This window comes from Peromyscus leucopus, chromosome 3 (genome assembly GCF_004664715.2).
Source record: "Peromyscus leucopus breed LL Stock chromosome 3, UCI_PerLeu_2.1, whole genome shotgun sequence".
Classification (NCBI taxonomy): Eukaryota; Metazoa; Chordata; class Mammalia; order Rodentia; family Cricetidae; genus Peromyscus; species Peromyscus leucopus.
The window spans coordinates 94,133,864-94,151,790 of NC_051065.1; the positions used below are offsets into that span (position 1 = coordinate 94,133,864).

Here is a 17,927-nt window from a genome sequence, read left to right on the forward strand (position 1 = left end):
TGTCTTTCTGAGTGAAAGCAAGCATTCAGTAGGCATTTCTTTTTCTTTCTTTTCTTCTTTTTTGCCTCTAGTTCAGGTAAGGTTCCTATACCATTGGAATCAGAGTAATTTTGATTGCTAACCTCTCATAATTTGTTCCTTGAATTTACTAAATTAGTTCACATAGAACTTCATTAATGGTCTTATTTCAAACATATAAATCTTATTTTTCTTTGACATGACTTTCACTTACGAATTTATTTTTAAATTCTATTTTTCCCATTGAAAATACTCACTGAAGTACTGAAATTTAAAAAAAAATGAAGGAAAATAATTTTAATGGCTTGATTTTATTGTTAAACAGAATGAAAGAGGTTTTGCAAATTGGAGACATTCATACATACTAACCATTGGATAAGAGATAGATTTTTCCAATTAAACTTGTTCATTTGCACGGTGGGAAATGTGTTTATAAATGGATCAATATCAGCAAACAGCAGGCTTTACCAGAATTAGGTAACACAAACAAGAGAAGGTAGACCATTTTTCCCAAGTAAGAGCTTTACCACTGAGTTATAGCTTCCCTCTTGGTACTACTTTGATTGTGGAGTATGTTCTGCTGTCTCCATTCCCTCCCTCTCAGGTCCTAATTCTAACACCTACCCCCTCAATTTGCATGCTGGTCCTCCCCCATGACTGATACCCTCAGGACATCAGTATTTTCAGGGCATGTTTCAGCACAACTCATTTTAGCCCATCCTTGAGCTTCTTTTAATGCTGAAGTCTTGTTTTGCTCCAGTCTTGCTGCCAGATGCAGATACAATATTTCCTTTACTAACTCAGAAAATGAAGTAAATTAAAATGCCTAGAAGTCTCTAGGGTGGCATGAGACCCGGGAAAGCACAAGTATCTTTCTCCCTTTTCAGAGACTGTGGTGATCTGTGATTGGCTGCATCATATGTAGGGGAGTTTCTTATAAGATCAGAGCAGCAGGGACTTCACAACACGGAGAAGAGTCCAATGAAACCGAACCAGGACACTGAGTTCTGACCTGGGGCCAGGCCCTGTGAGGGCTTCACTTGGTAGAGAAATCATGACCAAGAGGTAGGGGGATGGTTCAGCTTGTAAAGGGCTGGGAGTACAAGCATGAAGAACTGGGTTTAGATCCCCAGCACGCACATAAAGGCTGGATACAGAGGACCACGTCTTGAGTCAAACTCTGGGGAGCTTCGTGGGTGGCCAATGGGACTGAGCAAGACACCCAGCATCTGCTTCTGACCTCCACATGTCCAAGCACACATGCATGCACACACAGAGAAGAACACACCCCACAACACACACATACACAGAGGAGGAAGAGGGAGAAAGAGAAAAGAGAGAGAGAATCAGAATTGAATCAGCTGATCCTCAGAAAAGCAGAAGAAAAACCCCCAGATACAGTCAAAGCATAAGAATTACTTAGTGAAGTGGTATATTAATTAAGCATATCCACATCACATTGCTTGAGACTTTAGATTTTTTAATTATATACATTTTAATTAAAATATAATTGCATCGCTTTCCTTAATCCTTTCCCCTTTTCCAGACCCTCCCAAGTTCCTTCCCTCCAAACCCTCCCCTTGTATGCCCCCACTCTCAATCTGACAGCACTTTTTTCTTTGGTTATTGTCACATATGTGTAAATATGCATGTATATATGTGTGTAAAAAGTATTCACAATACCTTCTGAATCCATTCACTATTACCTGTGTATATGATTTTGCACTGACCCCTTTGGACTGGATAACCATTTACAGGTTACATTAAAAGGTTCATCCCTGGGAGGGGCTAATTCATTCTCTATCTCAACAGTCATTAGTTGCCTATAGTTCTTTGTCTAGGGGTGAGACTTTTATTATGATTTTATTATCACAAAATATAATGATTGCATGTATTCTAGACATTGCAAATAAATATTCTAGTATAAGAGAATTCAGTTGTGCCATCATAAAGAGAGTTAGTTTGTAGTCTTAAACCATAATAATGGTTTCCTGATTGAGTCTGAATTTCCTAGGAAAGGCAATGGCAGATGGTGCCAGTTAACAGCAGGTATATATATATGCCAAGCACAGTGAAATTACACCACTGTGCTCTGGATAGCTGTGATTGAAAGCAGCTGTCTCCAACTGTGGGGAGAAGGAGGACTCCTATGGTACTTCTGGGTGGTATGTGTGTGTCAAACAACTAAGCTGGGCTACACTAACATATTTTATCATGGGTAATGATTTTTCTCTGAAAAATATCATCAGTGTAATTAATGCTGATTTTAACTAGTTTTTAATCTTTTATTTATTTTGCAAGAAATTTTTAATGGACAAACATATGCATTGCATAATTTCGCACCTTTAATAGTGTAAGTAAGTATCACTTTGAAATCTGTGTGTATGCGTGTGCGTGTGTGCATGTGCGTGTGTGTGTGTGTGTGTGTGTGTGTGTGTGTGTGGTTAAAAAGGGCTTTTATGTATTAATCAAGTTTCAAAACATGGCCAACACAGCTGGTCACATAACTGAAAGAGCATCACTCCATCTGGTCACAGACATTGCAATATTGAGCCTAATGCCCCAACAGAAATTAATCTGACTCCAAATTACATAGTCATCAATTAAATTCCTATTTCAGAAGTGGCTATCAATGACTGTCTCATAGTACACCATGTGACCTCAATTCAAAGAAGTATTTCAATAGGACCATCTGAAATGTATGTCATTTCCTGGGAAAACCTAGCAACTTGAGAACGGTTGACATTAAGAGGTAAAACTATTCATAAGCCACTAAAAGTATTATATAGTCATTCAGTCAAATCTTAATATAAGTGATAAAGATAACTCTCTAAATCATGACTAAGTTACCTGTATTCACGTCCTGCTGTTAGTTTCTATTTTATACAAACATGAACTTAAGAAGAAAAGTTACAGAAGTATCAAAAATTCTTAAGGAATTTTATGTGATTCAGGCACACACTACTTAAAAGCAGAAAACTAGCTTTTATGGACAAAAAAAATCATCCAAGAATGAAAGCATAACCTAATAAGAAAATACTTAGTAAACAAAAACTGGGTGAAATACTTGAAAACAGATTGACAAAAACTATACAGAAATCTATCACAAAATGAACTCTTTGAACAGACTCCTCCCTGATCATGTGCTGTTACTGCATCCCTTACCTTTTCCCCATTCAGTTCTTTGACAGAAATGCATGCACAGCTGCTTGTAACCTGTACTGTTGTCATAGAAACCACCCAATGTATTAATCTGTGAATCTCATAAATAAGTCATGAATAAAGACACTTATCAATGCTGATATTCTTTAAATAGATGGGAAAGGGTACAGAGCAAGGAGCAATGTGACCTCCTTGTTATCTTTTTAGTCAATTTATACATGAAGTATTAAATAGTGAAAAATGTTAAGACATAGTATGGTATAGGGGAAAAAAGGGAGAAGGAAGAGATGACTTGCTTCTTATAGCGACTTAGTTTCTTAATGTTGCTGGAACTGGGTGTGGTTCATAAGGCCCTGACTTGAAAATGAATCTCCCTTTTTTTTTTCATTGTAAATGCAACCAAGGGATGTAAGTACTGTTGGGTGTCAAAAAAGGATGGTGCCTTTGGCAAACAAATTACTATAGGAGATGGTTAAATATCAAGAACTTTTTCTGAAAGTGTAAGACAGACTTTGAAAATTTTAAAGTATATATATATATATATATATATATATATATATATATATAATCACTTAGCTTCTGACCTACTTATTAATATTATGAGTCAAACAAAATTAACTGTAGAATTCCCCAGAAAATAATGTCACAGGGCCCAGTGGACAATCCTCAAAATGACATGGAAAATGATCAAAGAGAACTTCTGCTTGGTGTCTTGCCTGTCAGGACAATCTAAAACAACTCATTAAACTTTTTTAAACACCAATTATGTCATGTTATTTGGTGCTCGGTATTATTTCTACAGGTTTAGATTAATTTTTCTATAAAGGAACGAAGACCAAAATTCCAGTAAATTCCATCCTATTCTTCTGGAATGACCTTTGGTTCATTAGCTTGCTAATGAGGGAAGCTGGATAAGTTTCTGCTTTCATAATATTTGATTAAATATGATAAGCAAATTATTCTTTTAATAAAGATGCATTAAGATAAAATGCTGACGGCATCTAAATGAATCCTGCATTAGATATTGCACGCATGATAGAAAGTAGAAAGCCACCACTATGAAGTAATGAAATGCAGACCTGGACTCCTGCAAACCTATGCCCTAGCTTCATTTCCGTTGCTGTGATAAAACACCCTAATGGAAGGTAACTTAGGGAAACAAAAAAAAAAGGGTTTATTTTAGCTCACAATACGAGGTCCATCACAACAGAGAAATCAAGGAGTCAGCACTCAGAAACCAGTCAGTGATGTCACATCCACAGTGACAGGCAGAGGGGAGTAAACACATACATGTCTACCTGCAGCTTACTTCCTCCTCTTTTATACAGTCCAGGATTAAAAATGGGAAATAGTGCCTATGGATTTTAGATTGGGTCTTCTCATCTCAATTAAGAAAAGACAATCTCCCACAGGCATGCCAATATCCAACCTGATTTAGATAATGACTCCCTGAGGCTATCCTCCCAGGGAAGGGAGTCTTGGTTGTCTTAGGTTGACAATTAAAACTAAACATCACAGCACAGTGTGATGAATTTTTACAGTCGCTCGAAAGCTCAGCCTCATTTATTCTTTGAACTGTTTATGAGACATAAACTTCTCTTCATTTGACATCTGAAGAGAGATAAAGGCACCAGTGTGATTAAGCCTTCCCGACTTCAAAGCTTGGACATAAATAGCCCCTGCCTCAATAGTGTAAAAACAGTAACAAAATGCTAAATAAAACAAACATGCGTTTCATATTAAAGGTGATTGAATTTACAGTTTTATTTTCAATTATGGAGAAAGTATTTTTTTCTCAAAACTTTATCTTCTTTAAACAGATAAAAGGCATGAATTTTATATATTAGTCATACACTTGGCCATTTTGTACCATTATCATATTCACCTTATTCACATTAAATCACAGCACAAAAAGGTTTTATCTATATCATTCCAAAATGTATATGATGAAGTCCTTTATTTCCAACATGTATTAAAAATCATTTTTATTTTATTGTTTTATTTTATTTAGGTTTTGAATCAGAGTCTCACTGTGTAGCCCTGTTAACCAGGCTGGTCTTGAACTCAGAGATCTTCCCACATCTGGCTCTCAAAAGCACTGGGACTGACGGTGTGCCCTTTTTTTTCAATATCTGAAAGCACAATCTGTTGATATGCTGATATTTTAACAGTTACTAAATAATTCAATATACATAATTATGTATACATGTAACATGTGTATATACAAATATACATATGTGCATATACATATAAATATATTTTATACATATTCTATACATATTCTATATATATATATATTCTATATAATATAAATATATTTTTTTTTCAAATATCATTCACCTTCAAGTTTTGAAGTAATGATGGAAGTTAGGGATTAATATTATAGATAAACCTAGAAATGAGACAGAATAGTGATTATCTTTCTATTTTACGAAAATTCTGAAAGTTCCTCACATTTTTAATACTAAGTTTGTTGTTTCTCCAAAAACTAATGAATTCTTCATGTATTTTCTCTCAGCAAAGTTCAGCAGCATTGAAATTACCAGTCCCTTAACATCTAGTAATATTCATCTAACATCCATCTGTTCTAATGCATTTTTGATAGCGCCGATCTTTAAACAGATTTCCCATGTTTACATGGCTTACCCCAGCATTCCACCTGTTTCTGGATGCCTTTGGGTAACTGTGATATTTCTTAACACACACCCTTCCCTCAGGGGTTCAGGCGTCTACAGGGAGGAGTGACAGGTGATGTTCTACTGTCTTTCTGTCATCTCTCTGCTTCCTTATGTTATTTCCTCTCTCTTCACTCTTAATTCATTCTTAGTTCCTTCCTTTTCATTGTTTGTCCCTTGAGAAAGGAGTTTCTTCACCACATTAAAGAAAAATCGAATTCTGAACTCATCATGGTCATTTTATTGTTGTATTATATTTTTGTGATTCTAGTTTTCACCGTCATTAAATTCTTTTTTCTTAGTTTTTTAAAACATTCCTTTTATTCTAATTCTTTAAAAAAGATACTCAAAGCCTTTTTAAAAACATCTTTTTAAATGTAATGGAGAGATCTGGAGAGGAGAATCAGTGCTGAAGAGTACTTGTTGCTCTTTCAGAGGATCTGACTTCAGTTCTCAGCATCCACATCAGGCGGCTCACAACTGCCAGTAACTCCAGCATCAAGTCATCTGACACCCTCTTCTGGCCTCCACAAGCACTGCACTCACATACCCACACACAGAATTATAACATACAGAGATAAAAATATTAATTAACAAAACAAAATAAAATAATTAATGCATTTAATACTAACACACTATACTAAATGTAGCTACTAATAGGTATGTATGACTTGCTGGAAAGGATAAAACTTTGGTATTAACTTATATATTGTTTGTAATTTTTTAAAAATTATCTAAAAGAGTCCTTTAATTCTGATTTACACATTGTGTACATATGCATGTACATGTACATTTGATTATTCTCATATAGTTACCAAAAAAGTATTTTTGATTCTTAATAGTACTTATTGTCACAGAATGTTGTCTATTCTAAATCCCCAGTCTTTCAATTTATATAAAGTTCAGGCCTCTTTTTCAATGAAAGAAGTTCACAAGGTGAATTCTCTCTTATCTTTAATTTCATTATTTTAATTATGCAAAATTTCTCCAAAAATAATCTTTCCATCTCAACATTGTCAGACAAATACATAACCTTCATATATATATCTTAATTAATATTGGGCAAAAATTACTAGAAAATTTAATTATTTATCAATAGTACATTCCAAATGTCATTCTTCTGATAATAGTGAATGGATTGACTCTGAACATACTGACTTCTACCTTTTGTTGTTATTTGTTTCACCCATTATCAAAGCTTTCAAGACAGTGTGAAGTGGTAAAGCATGTTCCCAGGACATTCAATTTTGCTATGAACAATATTTTATTCATGAGGTTGTGTGCATATGTATTTGATACAGTTGGTGCTGTGGTTCAATTTTTCTGTGTTCTACATTTTTCTTTAAATGCCAGTTATGAAATTTTTACCTAATATTTTATGTCCCTTTTGTTTTTCTTAAGTACCCCAAGAACCACCATTCCTATCAGCTGGAACGCTAAGGGTTCATTCCTGGGCTTGGTGTGCTTCTGTACATGACATCATGTAAAAAAAATCCAGATTAATAACAACATGAATGAAAATATTTTTATAACAATAGCACTATAGCATGCAAATTAAAGCTAGCAGATATTGGAGGTATTTGATGGATATTATGGTTAGTTGCAGAGCTAAATCCTCTGAAGTCAAACAGTGTTAAGTACCAAACATATTGCGATCTTTTCTGAAAAAAAATTGTTTTATTCACTTATTTTATTCAACAGAAAAACTTCAAATAGTTGGATCAAATGATATTAATGACCACTGTTTTAATTGTTATCTTGTGATGGTTTTGAAATAAACTAAGTTCAAGAGGCAAATACAAAGGTGGACATTTTAAAAACTGAAAATCATCAAAATTGTGCTTCTGTACAATATCACATAATTCCATACTTACCCATCATTGCTTTATAGCTAGTATGAAAATGAACATGCATATTTTTATTACCATAGGAAAAAGAGAAAACTTCATTCATTCACCATTTGGGTAATTCTAAGTACTATGTTTTAGTAGTTCATTACATTTAGTACAGAAGATAATTATTATACATATGTATATAATGAAGGGAACATTTAAGAGGCTAGGAGAAGGTACCCAGTCTTTACCTGCCTTCATGGAGGAACATATAAGATTAGTTTGCTCTTGTTCCTCAGATGTCTCCTAAAGTAGCCCTTTTACACATCCCTCCTACAAAAGATCAACTTCCCTTATTCTAATACCCACAAGCACCCTTTCATAAAACACAATGTAAAGAATAATTTACAATTGAAAAATGTAAATGCAAGCCCAAATTTGTATTTATATTTAAAAGACAAAATGACTCTATCAAGTGATTATAAAAATGTCTCATTGTTTAGTCTGCGCTTACTGTCATCCACTAACCAATATTTTATGGATAGACCCTCACTCACAGACCAAAACCTGAATAGGGACAGACTCAGCACACTATCAAAAGAGCTGACAGGAATCATAAACAAATTAAAAATACATATGAAACATTCGACCAATTACACGTAAAGGTAGAGCCATTATAATACCTTAAAATTGTGAATGCGTTACTGTAAGTGGGAAAACAGCTCTGCAGACGGTTAGTGCACCTAGGGGCATGCTCAAAGGCTTACTATGTTCACCAGAACCCCATACAATAGATGCAGGATTGAGGATCAGCTGAGGAGATGGGATCCTATGAACTGAGGTCAGAGGGAGTTATTTGGAGGGACAGGTGGCTGGCTCTGGAGATGAAGGGGGAGTGGCAAAGAAAGAAAATAGATAAATTCTACAACTAATAAATGTAAGACCTGGAGCCTCCATCATAGAGAATCCTCAGGAAATGCAGCCCTACACACCCTGATATAAGGACTCATCATCTCAGAATTTTAATGTGATATATCTGTAGTCTTTATGCTACAAAGTGTATGTAACAGTAGTAAATCATGAAAGCAGCAACCACAAACTAATGCAAAACCTGTCTTTGGAAAGCGGGACTTTGCTGTAATCTTCAGACGGATTAAAAGAAGATAATGAATGAAAGAAGCATGAGGAACGTGCATAATAATAATAAATAATAATAAATCTTCTAGGACCAGTGAGATGGATCTGCAGGTAAAGATACGTGGCACCAAGCCTGATGACCTGAATTATATCTTCAGGCCCCAGAAGGTAGAAGGAGAGGAATAACTTTCAAAAGTTGCCCCCTGACCTTCACACACCCACATACCATGAATGAATGTAATATTTTAATCACTGACTTCCTTACTTGACAGTTTTAAGGTTGTTTGGTTTTGTCTGTTTGAATTTTAATTATGTCTCCTAATCCCCCTGCTGGTGATAGCTCAGAATACTAGGAACATGGTGGGGACAAAATTTATAATCTTGGAGACTGACTCAAATTATCATAATATGATTGTCGAAGAATACATTAGCAGGAGCTCAGAAAAAAAATATAAGAAGCATGGTATTGGAAGGAAGAGGAAAAGAAAAGTTTGTTGGACAGTAACAGAAACTTCAGCTGAATTGTTCCCTCAATTATGTGGAAACTAGAACAGTGATGAGCATAGATATTTACCTGAAGATATTTCTAAGCAAAGCCATGAAGAGGTGGCTTCATTTCTCCTGGCTATTTGTTAAAAAACATGTCAGAGGAAAGAGGTAAACAGAAGGAAGAATTATTAAGGTTAAAAAAAGAAATGAGCCAGGAGGTGGTGGCTCATGCCTTTAATCCCAGCACTCGGGAGGCAGAGGCAGGTGGATCTTTGTGAGTTCGAGGCTAGCCTGGCCTACAAAGCAAGATCCAGGAAAGGCACAAAGCTACACAGATAAACCCTGTCTCAAAAATAACAAACAAAATAAAATAAAATAATAAAAAAATAAAAATAAAAAAATGGAAATTGATAATTTGGGAAATTCTCAGCTTCAAAGATTACAAAACATGTCCAAATTAAAATAATTGCTTTCAGGAAACCATGCTGGGGGATGTACAATCATTGCTTGCCTCTTTAAAATTCTGGTCACTCTAAAAGGTCACTCAAAGAGGGGAGATCTCACAGCCTGAAGAAATCAGGTGATACCCACCCAGCCCCCAGCCCATGGCTGGCAGCTAGATTAAGAGACTGTTTTGTTTCATTTCAGCTCCAAATTTATGGTTTTAAAAGATACCTGAATCCTCTATGATCTTTGCCACAAAGGTTATCCTTTGTTGAAGGATTTTATAAACTGAAGGTGCCCTCGTTCTTTTTATGGTAATCCCCTGTCTTTCTGAGGCTTTCACTTTAAACAAATGTTCTAGCCTTCCTTTTTTGTTATTCTTTTGTTTTGTTTTGTCTCTCATTACATACCCTGGGTGACCTGGAACTCACTACGTACATCTGGCCTGCCTCTGTCTTCTGAGTTCATGAATTAAAAGACATGAGCCACCATATCTGACCTCTTACTGAAGGTCCTCTTGAGGTTTTAATGGTAAGCCTCCCTTCCACTTTAAGGCCCTGTTAAGAGGCTTTTAATGCATTATTGTTTCTTTCTAACACTTTCTCAACTCAAGGCTCAAACAGAGATACAAGGGCCTTTCTCCTAGTAAACCTAATTCCTTAAGGGTTATTATGTTTCAACTCCATTATCAAACCATAAAGCTCTTCATTTACTAAGAAAGGCAGTCTATTGTATGACCTTATGGCCTTCTGCTAGTCCCTTCTATGAATATACACTTTAGAGTACTCAGTATGTGAAGAGCACTGGAAAGAGCCTAGTCCTGTGACATGGGGTTCCCTTGGCCATTGTAATAGAGGCAATGCCAGTACATGGGATATTGAAGAAACACTTTCTAGAGGAGATTCTTCACCAGAATGAATCATCACAGGTACAAACGAGAAACTAAGAGGTTCTTGAAATGGTTAAAAGCTTGGACTTAAAGGGCAGACTTCAATGGGATTACTGCACCCCCTCAAATTTGACCTGTAGAAACTATGGTCACATATGCACAACAGTGATATTATCAGTGTTCCATGGAAAACAAATAATTCAAGGGGCAGATTCTCAAGCCCCAGAGGGTTGCTCACAGGACTTGGAATCTAGTAACACCCAGAGGAAGCTCCACCCCTGAGGCTAGCAAAGTTTATTCTTATACTTCCTCACTTCTGGAATTGGAATATCTGTAACTAAGATTGTCTGTCTCTCCTACCAATTCATTTCAGAAGACCATGCCTTGCTCACTGGCATAGAACAACTTTGCTTGACTTATCCCAAAAGGGCTTACAAGAAATTGGGAGATTTTAAAGGCAATGAATTAAGTGAGATTTTGAAACCCAATTGAAGCTATAATGGTTGAGACTTTTGGTAACTTGGGGACTTAATGAAAATATTTCACACATGGGGAGGGTACAGAGGCTACCCCAAGTTATTGTGAATGATATACCCCAGTCCTCTCAAAACAGCTACCTTCTATTCACAGAAACTTTAAGTATAATACATTAAACAGCCAAAGGACTTTAAAATGCAATTAGGTTAAAAATATGCAGATGTAGAGTATTTTCTGGTATATTTGAGGAGGCTCAACATAAGAGTCCTAAGAGGTTCAATCTCAGAGAGTGTACATGAATAAAGCAGAGACCAGGAAAAGAAATGCACACATTCTACAATGTTGATCTCAAATACATTAGAAGAGGCCACAGAAGGCAAGAGGCTTCTAGAAGCTTGAAAAAGCAAGGACACGACTTTCTGCTCAAGCATCCAATGAGAATGCTCCACTGCCAGTGCCTTGACATTAAAATTTCTGACCTCTAAAACCATCAAACAATAAATCTATGTTGCTTGAAGCCATTAACGTGATGGTAATTTGTTAAAGCATCCAGCACAAACCAATAAAAATAGCCTCAAGCTTCATGCGGTATAATGAATCTCTACAAATGCATCATAAAAAGTTCACATTTTCATATTGCAGAAACTTAAGGGTTTAGATCACAAAGGACGTGATTCATGAGACACTATGCATTAATTCTCAACACTTAAAATCCTGATGACATTCTGTGCTCTTGACAGTCACATCTTGGAAATGTATTAACCCCAAAATGGAGCAAGCCCCATTTTAACAGGATGAAGTTTGCTTCTGAAAGTGAATGAAGAACGGCTCATTTAGACAATCAATCCAGTGTTGCAAATGAGGGTCCCTTCAGCAAGGCCCCTCTCGTTAATTATCTCAACAATTTTATTTTCTAAAACCATCATATGAATAGTTTCCAAAAGCTACTTTAAATCATATAAGGCAATGAAACAGTCCACAGCTAGAAAAATAATACATACTTAGCAATCAGCATGATGATATGATACATCCTCTTTAAAGGCTTCTACAGTCCTCATAGGATCATGGAATTGACCCTGGAAACATATATGGTACCAAGCCCCTTACCTGTGTAACGAGAGGCTCCAACAGCCTTTCCACCGTGAGTGTCCGGATTTCCAAACTCTTGGGATCCCATTTTAAAATGATAGGTGAAGTTGCTGAAGTCATGCTCCCTGCAGAAACATATGGCATCCATTAGAAAGAATGTTCAAGGACATATGCTTTGACCATGGTATTCAAAAGGAGTACATCACCCAAACCTAGAAGATATTTGAAGATTTTTTTAGGTCCAACTCTGAAATTTTAAGGACAGGAAAACCAGAGCCAGTACTGTGTGTTGTGAAATTCTTGGATCTTAGCTATTTTGGAAGGTTCCTTAGCATTCTGGTATACATCAGGACATTACAGATGAGACCTTTAGGGAATGTAATGTTAGAATTCAAACCAGAATTCAGTTCAGACCACAGTACCTGCAGCAGACCTTCATTCACAAACACTGCCAGGTAGCCTACTCGGGCCATATCTATGAGTCTCTAGCTAAAAAGCTTCCAGGAATGGATACCTTATCTGCTGTTCTAGTTCACTTTCTATTGCAATGACTAAACACTATGACCAAAGACAACTTGAAAAAAAAAAGTATTTATAGTCTGTCATCAAAAGAAGTCAAGACAGGGATGCAAGGTGGGGCCTTGAAAGAGAAATAACAGAGGAATATTGCTTATGGGCTTGCTCTTGGTTGGTTTTTCACTAGCTTTCTTATATAGCTCAGGACCACCCTGGGGACAGCAACACCAAGAATGGGCTAGACTATGTCACATCAACTAAACATCAAGAAAATGCCCCAGAGACATGAACAGGGGTCTATCTGATAGGAACAAGTTTACAATTAAGATTTCCTCCTCCCAGGTGTATCATGGTGACAAACAAGATTAACTACCACAGCAGGGGATGTGAGAGGCCATCAAAGAGAATGGTTGTAGCCAAACATCCTACTTTTTCACCCTTTCCCTGCTTGCTGCTTGGGATTCAAAGAGCCTGGCTTCAGTCTCTTGTAATGAAACCACCTCTGTCCTTAGAGAGCCATAAGTAAAGGTCTATGCTTCTGCCTCATGGGATATGAGTCTCTTCTTCCTAGCCCCTACCATTCTGTCTGTCTCTGGTGCTGGGCCTTCAACTCTCTTCAGAGTCCCTGCCATGTTAGTGTCTGTGTCTGTCTGTCTATGATATGAATAACTCTTCTAATAAACTCTTTATCCACAACAATGTGTCTCAGTGTTCCTCTTGAACCACATCCAAGAAATTTTGAGACCCTGATACCACAGAAACATTCCATTCATTTAGTGTTTAGTATGTTCTTATCTGCTATCTGCAGATAAAGGCCTGGATCTTGACCTCAGGCAACTTCTGTTTTAAAACTAAAGATATCCAAGTCAGAGAATTATGGGTTGGTGTGACAAACATCAGGAGTACAAACGGAACTGGGAGAATCAAGAAAGTGACATTATAGCCAGAGAGAGACATACAAAGAAAAACTATGAATAAAGTGTATTTGTTATGATCACCAGATGCATGACCCCAAGGCATTACAACAGGTCACTTGGCTGTTATCTTCTTAATTGAAACCTTAAGATATCATACACTTTGGGGCAATAATTTCGATCAATTAAATAGGACAGGTATCTTATAAATGCAGTAAATTTTCATGGCTGAAAATTAGCAGCTATCTCTGGAATCATGGTAACCATCATGGTTATATATTTACCCCACAGAACGAGTGTCTGATAGGTCTATTCATCTCTAAGTCAACACACTTTCACTGAAGAACAACTGAGTCAGAGGTAGCCTCCTCTCCAGTCTCCGATAGGTGACCACGAAATATGACTCTGGCCTCAAAAATTAAATTATACATTCCATCTAGGGTGTGTTTCTCATCAAGAAATTGCTGAATATATTCTGACATATAAGCACCAGACAGGCAACCTTAGATTGTAGAAACTGAATCTGAATTATTTGCTGAATACCACCATAAATCAAACTGTTCATGGCTGCTTTCTTCTTTTGAATCAACATCGCAACTCAATTCCATCCTCATAAATCAATACAGATGATTATTTCTACTCAAATTAACAATGCAAAGAAGGTCTCCCCCAATAGGCACCATGATAAAGTACTTCTTCACCAGCCTTCCTTCCTACATCCTACAGCGAGCTAATTGTTCACCAAAAAGACCCAACCAATTTGCTCGAGAAAAATAAGAAAAGGCAAAGGCAGTGTGCTGGTATTTTCTCTCGCTCCAAATGCCATGTTCTAAATAAACTGAGCACAGGGATCCAAGTACACAGATTTAGAACTGGGTTCCTTTACAGCAATAATAGCTGGCATTCCCATGCTGCGGGTGCTCAGAAACGAGCAGACACTTTACAATTTCCCCATTCACACTGCAACTGCCACAGTTGTGGCAGTGCTGACAAGCAGGGAATTCTGCGGCTGGGCATGGGACTTCTCCTGCTGGAGTGTGGTAAGGATGCCAGAAGCTTCCTGCATATGTTTAATACCTTTTTGTTGCACTGATATCATTACCAAACTTGGTGACATAGCCTGTGCCACTAGAAGCCAAGTTCAGCCATCTGTCCTCAATCAAACACCCAAGTTAACAACATAAAATGGGGGGTGGGGGTGTGAGGGTGTGGGGGTGTGTGTGTGACTTGATCAGGGAAGTCATGTTAGAAAGAGGGACAAAGAGATCCACTGACCCTCTTAAGTCCATCTTAGGATTCTAGGGATTCTGAAGTGAGGCTAAATTGTAAGTAGAGAGCCATGGACATCCACATCTAAGCAGTCCAGGTGAAGGAGTGGTCCCACCCACCTTTGTCCATCATTGCCTGAACTTCAGTTTTATTCTGTAAGGCAGCCGGACAATTTGTTAGAACTCTGTGAAAACTTTTGCCAGGACTCTGACTGGTGACTTTCCTTCTCCCATCATGAAACTCCTGGAGAAATTCCCATTTTTTGGGGGTTCATTATCTCCATAGTCTGATTGTCAGATTTAGAGACACAAGAGTCTCCTTAAAATATGATAAGTGATTTTTTAAATCAGCAGTTAGCACCAAGTCCAATACCTGGAGAACTAGCCTGAAAACTGTTTTTCAAATTCTGACAGGACACTTAATGGCTAAGTTTTGTGAGAAAGCCAGATGAGTAGTGTTGAAGTCACTTTTATATGGTGCTGAAGTAACCATGAAAGACTAAGGATAGAGGCTGGGGTAAGTGCTCAGCCAGTAAAATGTTAACCACAAGAACTTAAGTTTGATACCCAGCAGCCATCTAAAAATTCAGGCATAATGACTTGAGTTTGTTATCTCAGAGCTAGTGGGGTGGAGGTATGTAGATCCTAGGGAATTGCTGGCCAGAAAACCTAGCTCCATTGACCAGCTCTAGGTAAAAGTAAGAGAACCTGCCTAAAAAATAAACAAGGTGTGTGGTGAAGTAGAGAAATGCTCAGATATTAAGTGTGTACTCCTCTTGCAGAGGACTGGAATTCACTTCCCGGCACCTACATCAGGCATTTTACAACAGCCTATAACTCCTGTTCTAGGAAATCTGAGGCCCTCTAGCACTTTTGAGCTCTTGCACATGCATAGTACATATAAACTAATGCACCTGCACACACATTCGCCTAAAAATAACATAAAACGTTAAAAAAAATAAACAGGATTGTAGCATCTGAGATAAATGTCAGGAAAGCTGTTCCCTAGCCTCCACACGCATGTGTACAAACACCTGAACACATGTCTGCACCCTCATCTATACACCCCCTGACCCACACAAACTAGATAGAGGATTTCCTTTGCAAGATGGGCATGCCAGTTATGTAAGTTGGCAGATGAAGGAAGGCACACAGAGTCCTTTAGGAGTGTTCCAATATAGAACTTTATAATGTAACACACAGGAAAAAAAGAACACTGGGGTAAGAAACAAAAATGCTGGCATAGTCACCTCAGAGCCACTAATGTGGTTTCAAATAAAAAAGAGAAATGCTCCTGAGCAGAACTCTAAGCTTTCTATGAGCCCAGAAGCAGAGCTAGTCACAGCCCAGTCCTGAAGGTCACAGGACTAGCATAAAAGGAGAGTTGCTTGTCAAATCACTCAATATATTCCCTTAGGGATAAACCTCAATCATTTCTCAGCCACACAGGTCATATTCAGTCACACACACACACACACAAACACACACACACACACACACACACACACACAAAAAAGTTTACATGTTATGAATTCATTAAAAAGGAACTGTAATGATGCTTTTCTCAAGCATGCTGTCATTACTGGAGAGGTTAGAGTTGAAGCCTGTCCTTGGTTGTCCTATCAAGCTGGGAGCAACCACCTGTCCTCAAAAGGCAAATTAAACACAAGCATTATAGAGAACACATAAAAGGGAAATGTATTCATTGTGATGAAACCAGGGTAAGGTGGTGGAGAACAAAGTGGCTGCTACCTCAGGTCCATCTGTGGTTTGCTATCATGAGAATTAGGTTCTAAAGAGGGGACAAGAAGTTTGCACCCCTAAATAGTTACAGTCAAAATGTGGTTCTGCCCATCAGCATTGTCTGGACTCCAATCTCGCCTGCAAGCTCTTTTGACAAGTTGTCAACACTGTGTGAAATCTCTTGTAGAAGGCAAGCTCCAGCTCTGGCTGGTACCTGGCTTCAGCTTATTGCTTCTCCCAACAGGAGAGTCCTGGAGAAATTCCAGTTCCATGGGGCACACTATCTCTTAGTCTGGTAGCCAAAGGGACAGGCAAGAGTGTCTCTGCAGAATATCTTCAGCACTGCCAAGATGCTTGCACTGTTTGCTATGAAGTTAAAAATCAAAAAGGAGGAAACCCATCTGTACACCACAATCTTCCCACCACTTGCCATATAAACATGTTTGGAAGTAGAGATAGAGCTGTGCTGTGGGATGTCTTTCTCTACGCTACAAATATGTTTTATTACAATTTGTTAATAATAATAAATAAAAAGCTTCTTTGGCCTATAAGAAGCCAGATAATAGACAGGCGGGAAATCTAAGCAGAGGTACAGGGAGAAGAGGGCAGAGTCAGAGAGATGCCAACAAGCCTCCCAAGAAGCAAGATGTAAAAGCACTGATAAGCCATCAGCCATGTGGAGATAAATAGATTAATAGAAATGGGTTAAGTTAAGATGTAATAACTAGCTAGTAATAAGCCTGAGCCATAGTCCAGACAGTTTATAATTAAAATTAAGCCTCTGAGTGATTATTTTAAAAGCAGCTACAGGACTGTGGGGCCAGAGTGGGACAGAGAAAAACATCCAGCTACAGAACTGGGTCCAGAATGTTACTATTTGAATTTCCATTGGGTTTGCTCTGAAGAGAACCTAGCAGAGTCAACCACTGAGCGTCTGATAAAGGTAAGAATTTTCTTCATCTTTAATACTGCTGTAACCCTGGCAATATGCAATTTCTATAATAAACATGTCTGCCTTGCTATTCTGAGTACCTTTGCTATTCTGAGTACCATTGCTTTATACAATATCTACTCTCCTTGTATTGAAACACTTGAAGAGAGACTGTATGGCCAGTTGAAATGCCACAAAACCATTAAAAAATTATAGGTTGGTGATCATGCCCATAGTCTTCTAGGTTCACCAATTGACCTCTGCCCCTAGAGTTCTAATGGGCTCAGAGAAAGACACAGAAAAAAAGGACTAAGCAGAAACACCCACCCTTTTGACATTGTAT

At 37.6% G+C, this 17,927-nt stretch overlaps 1 protein-coding gene across 1 annotated transcript in view; it reads right to left on the reverse strand.

The window, feature by feature from the left end:
- Nucleotides 1–17,927, reverse strand: part of Ctnna2 (catenin alpha 2) — a 1,102,240-nt gene that overhangs the window by 959,520 nt on the left and 124,793 nt on the right. The window contains 1 exon segment of the mRNA XM_028871390.2: nt 12,231–12,337. Coding sequence (XP_028727223.1) covers nt 12,231–12,332 — 102 coding nt within the window. The 5' untranslated portion in view covers nt 12,333–12,337.